General features: G+C 58.1%; 1 protein-coding gene across 3 annotated transcripts; it reads right to left on the minus strand.

Annotated features, from left to right (window-relative positions):
* Positions 1–143: 143 nt before the first annotated feature.
* Positions 144–5739, minus strand: CORO6 (coronin 6). 3 transcript variants are annotated; one of them, XM_006890984.1, is made up of 10 exons: positions 5542–5739; positions 3981–4103; positions 3402–3531; positions 3124–3305; positions 1925–2044; positions 1391–1495; positions 1163–1308; positions 759–816; positions 427–657; positions 144–341 (listed from the first exon to the last, which is right to left on the minus strand). In XM_006890984.1, exons 1-10 carry the CDS (start codon positions 5737–5739, stop codon positions 216–218), a joined length of 1419 nt encoding a protein of 472 aa, XP_006891046.1. In that variant the 3' UTR covers positions 144–215. The 3 variants fall into 3 exon arrangements, with proteins under 3 accessions (XP_006891046.1, XP_006891048.1, XP_006891047.1); XM_006890986.1 differs by lacking the exon at positions 1925–2044 and adding an exon at positions 2476–2595 and having other exon boundaries at positions 216–338; XM_006890985.1 differs by lacking the exon at positions 1925–2044 and adding an exon at positions 2476–2595 and having other exon boundaries at positions 216–341.
* Positions 5740–8839: the final 3100 nt, after the last annotated feature.

An 8839-nucleotide genomic window follows, 5' to 3' on the forward strand; every position in this document is an offset into this window, starting at 1 on the left:
GTGCAGTTTCCATCCAGAGCCAGGACTTCTGCGAGAGGCGGAGTTTTTTCCATAGCCCCGCCCCCGGGCCCAGCCCAGTAAGGCAGGGACTGGAGTCCTGGATCAAAGCCTAGGGTGGGGCCGGGGCGTGGCGTGGGCGGGGTGCGGCGTGACCGAGTCCGTGCGCCACACCCCGGCCCGCTGGCCTGAGAGCTTCCCTCTGCATGCATGCAGTGTTAGTCCGTACTGTCCACCAGCTCGCAAAGCATGTTTTCCAAAGACGTGATGCGCTCCTCTTGGGCCTGCACTCGCTCGCGAAGGGCCTTGATTTCTTCCAGCAGCGTCTCCAGAGTGTGCTGCTGCTGGGACAAGGAGGGAAGAAGTGGTGTCAGGCTAGGGACGGCAAGCGGACCGTGAAGAGAGGGTCTAAGAGAGGCAGCATCTCACCGACAGGGGGGCGTCGCTGGCTGACTGGCTGCGTCGGGGACCTGAGGGTGGGCGGACGTCCAGAATGTTGCGCTTGGTGACGCGGAGCTCACGGTGTTTGGGGGGCACATAGCCGTCCCTCAGTGAGATAAGAACTGGCTCCGCGTCCTGGCCCGACACCCACTCGTCTGCTTCCAAGGCTGGCTCCGGGCCTGGTGTGTCTGGGTAGAGGTCGTCCTGGAACAGATCTGACTGCGGGGCGTGGAGATGACACAGACACATGTGAATGGGGCGCGTGGCCGACTGCACTTCCTTCTCAGAGTCTTGCGCCAACCCCTCTCTTGTCCCCTCACCTTGCGGGGCACAGTCATGATGATTGGTTCACACTTTCTTTCATGCAGCTTGTAGAACCTATGAAAGGATGGGTTCAGTACTCTCCCAGAATCCTCCCTCCAGCCCCCTTAATTTTTCCTGCCTGGAACGAAGGAGTTAAAGGTCAGCACTGAGTGCTTTCATGCCCACAGCACCTCCTCAACACATTATGGACTCAGTGATACACCACCTCCTCTGGAGTTAATTATCACCATTTAAAGATGAGGAAACAAATTCAAAGAATGTCAATAGTATTGGGGCTGTGATTGGGAATAGATAGAACTGTTGGACACCCTAAACCTACCCTCTTTCAAAATACTAAATTATTGGGCAGCATCATGGCTAAGCGGACCCAGGGGAGTGGGGAACAGGTAGGCGTGCTGACCGGGCGATCTCGCACTTGCTGACGTCCAGACCTCGCTTAGGCATGAAACCCATTCCTCTCTGCGGCTCCTTGCTGCTGAACGTGTTCAGGTAATGCACGAAAGGCGGCTCGTCGGTAATTTCAAAGTACCGAATGCTGCTGTCGCCCTGCAAAGCCAGCCAGCTCAGGGGCGCCAGCGGGCGAAACCCTCCAGCACTACACCTCGGTCCTCCCTGCCTGGCCTCGCACCTTGCCACACAAGTAGACGATGCTGGAGTCGGGATCGTAGAAGGGCAGTAGGACCCCATTGCTTGTGTCCATCTCTTGTAATGCCACTGGCTCCTCAAAGTTGTTCTGCCCAAGCACAAGAGGCGTGACCAGCCCCGCCCCTCCCTTCGGTGCCACTTCGGGACTTGCAGAAGCCCTTTTATGTTTTCTGCCCAGCTCCAAACCCCATGCGTCCAGTCACTGGGGCTGGGGGCCCCACTTCTAGGCATAACACCTCCCCCTCCCCTGCATATATGTCCTCTGGGTCGTCGCATGCAATCACAGCAAACCACCCCCGAGGACTCGGCATCACCAGATGGGGGCGCCAGCACGGGCTTCTTCAGGCGATGGTGCAAAACTAGGCAGAGGGGTGGGGGTGGGAATGGTAAGCGCTGCAGGGGGACAGCAGCCCCCAGGTCTGTCCGGGTGGGCATGCCCTGCGAGTGAGAGGCGCCTGGCCTTTCTCCCGTGATGCCAGTCCCCGGGGCACACACTTCAAGCCTCCAGCTGTGTTACCGGGTCCCATAGGCCCAGCTCTCGCTGGCTCATGCGGGTGAAGCCCGTGGTGAAGATGTGACCCTGACGTGTGAAGACGGCCCGCATGGGCCTCATCCCCTCGTGGGCTGCAAACCTCTCCTGGGGGGAGGGGGATATAGGGAGAGGCATCACCCAGCTGCCTGCACTGCGGAGCGTGGAGGGCCGAGCAACTACCTTGCTGACTCGGATGTATGTGTGTGGGGGTGGGGGCGAGTCACGGGGAGACAAAGTGCCCTAAGTACTCAACTTCTTGGGGAGCCATGGCTGGCCCCATGCGTGGAGAGCATCTGGGCCCGGAGAGAACACGTGTCTCCTAGCTGATCCCGAGCCCTTAAGCTCCCTCAAAGGCTGATTCCTAGAGCAGGGGAGGTCTGCAGGCTCCCCGGGGTCGGGGTCGCAGCGAGGCTTTTCCCAGACGGGAGCGCTCCGCTCCGCTTCGGCCCCCTGGGGCACGGTTCGCGGCCCGGGAAGGCGCTCCAGGCTGACCCAGCGAAGGAGCGAGCGAGCGCGCCCCGCGCGGCCTGGCCTACCGGGTCCCAGAGCGCGAGTTGCCGCTCACTCATCCTGCTGAAGCCGGTGCTGAGCAGCTTTCCATCTGCCGTGAAGACGGCCCGCAGCGGGCGGGCGCCCTCGTGAGGCCGGGCTCTCTCCTGCTCGCGGGGTTAGTGGGTTAGAGCGCCCGCCCGCCCGGCCCGACCCGCCGCGCTCCACGTGCGATGTGCGTGCGCTACGCAGCCGCAGACGAGCACGCGCGCCCTTAGCCCAGGTTAGACTGCGGGAGGCGAACGCCCTCCCTCCCAGGGGATGCTCAGTTCCACTCCCAGCCGGAAGGGGCGAGTCAGAGCCAGACCCCAGACCCTGGAAGATGGCGGTGGGTGCCGGCTGTGAGGACAGGGGTCCCGGAACTCAGATTTCATGCAGTTTCTAGTGGGAGGATGGAATTTGCAGTTTTTCTCCCTCAATCCCAACGCGAAGAGCCTTTTCCCCTGGGTTTCTGAGATGCAGGGAAGGGAAAGGATAGGGGCGAACAGAATTGCAGGCTGGGGACTTACTTTGAGGACTGGGCTTTGTGGTAGGGATGGGGAAGAGGAGAATTGGATTTGGGGGCTCAGCGAATTGTGGGTACTGGCCGTTAGCAGCTGATCCCTCGGATAGGGAAAATGAGGTGAGGCACTCACCGCCACCACTTGGCCCTTTCGAGGGTCTATGATGCGTAGGGTCTTGTCCTTACAGGTGGTGGCAAGCAGGCTGCCGTTGCTGTTCCAGCACACGCTGTGGATGACGTCGGGGTGCATGTCGTCCAGGCTCAGCAGCACCTCCCCGGTGCCCACGTTCCAGATAATAATCACATTGTCACCGCCTGCCCAGGGTGGCGAGGCATTTTCACCTTGCCTTTGCCATCCCTCCTCTCCCCCCATCCACCCTACAGAAGCGACCCCTCCCCAGGCCACTAGACCTGCACTGAGCAGGACGTTGCGGGCAGTGGGATGCCAGGTAATGATGCCCACGCGCTTGGAGTGGCCCTCGAGTGTGATGATGGGCTCTGTGATGTTGCGCACGGGGGTGTAGTCTGGAATCTGCCACACCTGGGTGGGAGGAAAACCCATAGGGTGGGTGGGGCAAGGAGCTCCCATCTTCAACTCCTCAGACACCCACCCTCAATTTTATGACTCCCTGCAGGTGGTAAGGGTCAAATAGAGGGCAAGTTGTGGTGATGCCTGCTTGAGGCTGTGGCAGCTGGGAGCCAGGAAGGGGCACTGCCAGCTCTGCAGAGACTTCCACATCTACCCCAGCAGGGAGACTCCAGAGCCATGCCCCTACTCTTCAGGCCCCAAGTTGGCCATGAGGCTATAATTATCCTAAGCAGTGCATCCTGGGGGGAGGTGGGCATGTAGCTAAAAATAGCCAGGAGCTGGGCAGGACAGGGCCCTGGGACCCAGTACCTCCCTTAACTACCCTCCTCAGAATGGGTGAGGCTGCCCTCCTGGTTTCCATTGCCCCATTCACTGCCCACCACTGTCCATTTGGCTCCTACCATGATGGTGGTATCATCTGAGGCACTGGCGATGACGTTGTCATTGTGCGGGCACCAGTCGATATCTAGCACGGGGGCAGTGTGCCCTGTGACCAGTGGGTAGTTCTTATCCACTCGCCCTGTCTGGAGGGATCAGAGAACAAGACCTCCTTCCTGTGTGCTCTTTGCAAGTAGGCAGATGACCTGTTTCCATTCCAATTTCCTATCTTTTCTTTTTTACAGACCCCTCTCTGGGACTAATCCAGGACTGCATTTCAATGAAGGCAGAATTCAAGTCCTTTCATATGAGGGAAGCATACATAGAAAGGTAAAACCACTTGCCCAAGGCCACACAGCACAATACTGGTAGAGTCAAGAATTGAACTCTTAGATGAGTGCTCTTCCAAAGATTTGAAGGAGGCTGTCTTGGGCCTGTTCCTCTGATGGGCATGCCTGCAGGAGCCACAGGTGAAGGTCAAGGTGAGGTACTCATGTGGCATCCACAGCCCACCCTTAACCACTCTTGGCAGATTTCTTCTTTGTTACTGGCTTCACCTTGGAACCTGGTGCCTGCTATCCCCAAACCTGAGCTGGGCACCCATCTATTTTTGGTTTTCACAGGCTGCTTGTGGGGGCTCAGAGCCCTCTGCAGGGGCTGGCATCAGCCCAGATCAGGCAGGAGGGAGAGGGGCAGCCATGTGGCACAGAATGCCAGGACGGGGGAGGAGGCAGCTCTAGTTGAAATTAGAGCCTTGGGGATGGTGTCCCTGGATGGTGTCTGCATTGTCCCAGGGTGAGTCACCAGCTATTGTCAGACCTCTTCCTGACCCTGTCACCTGTGGGGCCTCCCCTAACAAGGTGTATGGGCTCCAGGTCAAGGTCATGCATTAGGGTGGCCATACTTACATCTACAACACAACCATAGGGTTTAAGGTTATTGTCTGCTCTCATCCCTAGGACAGAGAGGATGTTGCCCTTACATGCCATAACCCTTTGCCCTTCCCTTTCATTCTACAACATTGCTGCTGCTCTGCAGGTCATGTTGAGCTGGGGAGGAGAACCTCCACATTCAGAGCATATGGGGGTGCAACATTGGTGGACTGGAACAGAATCTGGCCAGGCCCTGGCTCTGCTTCACCACCTTTCTTCTCTTCCTGATCATTGCTTAGAACTGGATGCTGCACATAGAAGGGGACTGAGCTGAGGAGTAGCCCCCCCATCCCTCACTGCCATCGAGTTGAATCAGTTCAGACTAATGGCAGACCCTCCAGCTTGTTTCCAAGGCTGTAAATGCCATGTAAGGAGATCGCTCATCTTTCTTTCTGAAAAGGAGGTAAATATGAACCACTATAGAAGCTCAGCCTTTAGGTTAACTCTCTTTATATAGGACCAGAGCTAGACCTTCATAACTGCAGCTTCTCTTGGGTTTGGGGCACAGGCAGCCGCGAGGCTGCAGGCACTGCCCTTCTGATTGAGGAAAGGTGTTCAGGTATGTGAATGAGGACAGACTACCATCACAAGTCCTCAGGAGTCCCAGCCAGTCTCCCCTGCCCCCCTCTGCCTGCTTGCTTCTTTCCCTCACCTTAGCCAGAGTCAGGACGATGAAAGCACCCCCACCTCCAGCCTCCACGATAATGGCCAGGAATTTGGGATTGACGGCACAGAAGGAGCTGTCCCATGTGACCTTGGACACTCGGATGTCCTCATAGTTTTGATCTGCCTTTGCCGCCTGACCAAACACATGGCGGAACTTGCTCTGCCGAACCACACGCCGACTCATGGCTGGAGCAGAGGCTCTGGTGCCCAGAAAGGCCTTTGGTCCTTTGAGCTGTGGGAGGGAGGAGTGGAGGGTGCGGCATGTGAGGGTAGTAATCTAGTCAGGAGTCAGATATAAACTCATGTAGTAACAGGGAGCTTTCTCAAAGGTGAGATAAGGGTATGGAAAGTTCTTGCCAACTGTGAAGCGTTTTATGTGAAGGGCTATGATTTAGGGCCTGTCTTCTTAGAGGTCCAGGCTGAGGGGACAGTGAGATCTCTAAGTGATTTTCGGGAGGAGCATAAACTACCAACCTTGGACGGACATATCTCCCTGAAAGTGTATCTCCCAGAGGCACTGGATCCACAATTGGAGGTCCCAGGACCTGGAGCCTGGTTCAAGGCCATGTCACCACTGCCCACCGTTACCTCGCTGATTCTGACATATACTCTGACAACTCTGACATGATAGGACAGAGTGGAGCTTCCCCTTAGGGTTTCCAAGATCTTTAGGGAAGCAAACGGCTTCACCTTACTCTTTATGGAAGTGGCAAGTGGGTTCCAAACTGCCAACCTTTTGGTGAAAAGTCAAATGCCTTAACCACAGCACTAACAGAGCTCCTGGTTTCAAAACCAGGAGAGCCTAATGTGGAGATGCTAAACTATGTTTCTGGCAAGTTTAGATAGTCCTGGTTCTGCTTTCTTCCAAAAAATTTGTCAAGGGAGAAGTTCAGGTAAAGCTTTCCTGCAACTGTTCTCATTCAGTTTCTTCCACTGCTGTCTGGGGGACAAAGTGGACCTTTCCCTACTCTTCCTTGCTTCCTGTCCTGGCTTCCCTAAAAGGCCCTACCTCCCAGGAGGAGGGGATTTTGGGTTTTGCCCACCGTCCTGCGGCCCGGCTGTCCCTTGCTGTCGTGAAGATCTCTGGGGGAGTAGGATCCTGACTCTCAGGCTCGATCTGCCTGGAGGGCGAGTTTCCCTTTGTCCAGGCTGGGCCTGTGCTGTCCTCTTCCCCAGGGGACACACAGAGGGCTCCAGAGGCTTCAGCCACCGCTGTTCCTCCCCAGCCCAGGACATTCCGGTGCCCTTCATGCCGCTCCTGCGGCCCCAGGCCTGTGGCCCGGCCTCCCCGCACCCTCCTCTGGCTTCCTGCAGCCACTGCGTTCTTGAGAAACGAGGTGTCTGCGCCCTGCGGGGAGCGCGGGCCGCTGTCCGGCCAAATATAGGCACCGAGTCCGCCCCGCCCGGGGCTGAATTTGGCAGCGGGGGAGGGGGACGCAGAACTCTGTCCCCTCTGGAGACCCCCTCGCGGTGGAGGCGGGTGGGTGGGGTGGGTACCTGGTCCTGGGTGGGCTGGTGGGGCGCTCACGCTGTGACTCCTCTGCGGAGGAGCTGGGGACACGCTGGGGACCGGGGGAGGCGTCAGGGCGCCGGGGCTGCCTCCTGGGTGTCCGCGGCTCCTGGGACCGGAGTGTCGGGCTGTGCGCTCCAGCCGCCGCCTGCGCCTCTCGGGGCCACGCGCCGCTGCAGTCCCAGCTGCCGCTGCCATCAACCTGCGGGGGTGGGGCGGGGGCGGGGCGTGGCCAGCGCCGCCCCGCCCCCCCAGCGGCGGGAAAGTCAAGCGCCGGGACTGAACCCTGCGCCCCTGACTGCTCCCAGCGCCCTTGATTCTGCATCCGGCGCCCCTGACTGCGCCCAGCGCCCTTGATTCTGCACCCTGCGTCCCTGACTCTGCATCCAGCTCCCCTGGTTCTGCACCCGGAGCCCCTAACTGTGCCCAGTGTCCTTGACTACATCTGGCGTCCCTGACTGTGCACCAACGTCCTGACTAAGTCCAGTGCCTCTGACTGTGCCCAGCGCCCTGAATTGGCACCCAGCGTCCCCGACTATGCCTAGTGTCCCTGACTGCATCCAGGGTCCCTGGTTGCACCCAGTGACGCGACGGTGCTCAGTGTCCCTGACTCCATCAGGGTCCCTGACTGCGCCCAGCGCCCCTGGCTGCATCTGACGCCTCTGACTCTGCACCCAAGGCCCCTGACTCAGAACTCAGCGCCCCTCACTCAACACCCAGAGCCCTGACTGCGTTCAGTGCCTCTGATTGTACCCGGCACTGCCAGCTCGAAATAGTGCCAAAAGTCCCTGTCCGCGTGCACGCAACTTGAGCGGGGTGTGTGTGGGGGGGGCGTGCGCATGCTCCTGCCCCAGCCTCTGCCCCTCCAAGGATTGAGCGGGCCCAGCAGCCTCGAGTTTCCAGTCCCAGAACAGGACCCTGAGACCCGGGGGGAAGCAAGGGAGAGCGGGGAGCCGCAACTACAGCTCCTAGCCTTGCGGGATCAGGTGCTTCGCGCTGCATTCCTGCTGCTATCGCGTTCCGGATTTAGCCTGTGGAGTTGCTCTTGCGGCCCACAATGTCCAGCCCCGCCGAGGAAACGGCCAGAAGGATGCTCTGGAGAAGAGTGACCCTTTGGTGAGGTCTGGACTGCCCCCCAGCAGCTGTGAGGGTACACCCAAGAGCATGGAAATGTTAGGATAATTGTTAGAATAGTTGTTAATAGCCACAGCAATTATCTGAGAATTTAGAGTTAGGGCGTCGCCTCAGTAGAGAGGGTTCCACGAAGCAGGGTGGGAGGCGCCTTAATGAACACGGAAGAGGAGAAAAGTGAACCCACATGGACTCCCGAGAACTTGAGGTCCAGGGGAAGGGTCTCTGGGTAAAGATTAGCTAGAAGGTTTGAGGCTCCTAGTCTTCTGGCCTGTGTTTGAGGTTGGATTGTGATCCAGAAAAGCTGCTCTTCTCTATACACCCCAAGACCTATGCATGTAAATACTGAACCAGGCCAAAGAGGGAGAAAGAAAACGTGGAAGTTGAAGGAAGTTCCAGTGGCTTGAGGGGCACAGCTACCACCTGTAGCTATTAAGGAAACCTCTGGTGGCCTAGTTGGATTACCAACTCAAAGGCAGGAAGTTCAAATCCACTAGCCACTCTGTGGGAGAAAGATGGGGCAATCTCATTCTACTCAATTTACAGCCTCTCAATACCTGCTGGAGGGTCAGCTGGGCGTCAGTTCTGACTCCACAGCAATGAGAGTTGGCAATTAGGCTTGACCCTGACGAAGATAACTTCT

This window comes from Elephantulus edwardii, unplaced genomic scaffold (assembly GCF_000299155.1).
Source record: "Elephantulus edwardii isolate Elephantulus edwardi_28Jun2011 unplaced genomic scaffold, EleEdw1.0 scaffold00094, whole genome shotgun sequence".
Lineage (NCBI taxonomy): Eukaryota > Metazoa > Chordata > Mammalia > Macroscelidea > Macroscelididae > Elephantulus > Elephantulus edwardii.

Coding starts and splice junctions, on each gene's coding strand:
- CORO6 (XM_006890984.1), bottom strand. CDS start 5,739: ATGAGTCGGCGTGTGGTTCGGCAGAGCAAGTTCCGCCATGTGTTTGGT. Junction 2,045..3,123: donor GAAAGGGCCAAGTGGTGGCG/GTGAGTGCCTCA, acceptor CCCTCCCCCCAG/GAGAGGTTTGCAGCCCACGA. Junction 658..758: donor TCATGACTGTGCCCCGCAAG/GTGAGGGGACAA, acceptor CACGCCCCGCAG/TCAGATCTGTTCCAGGACGA.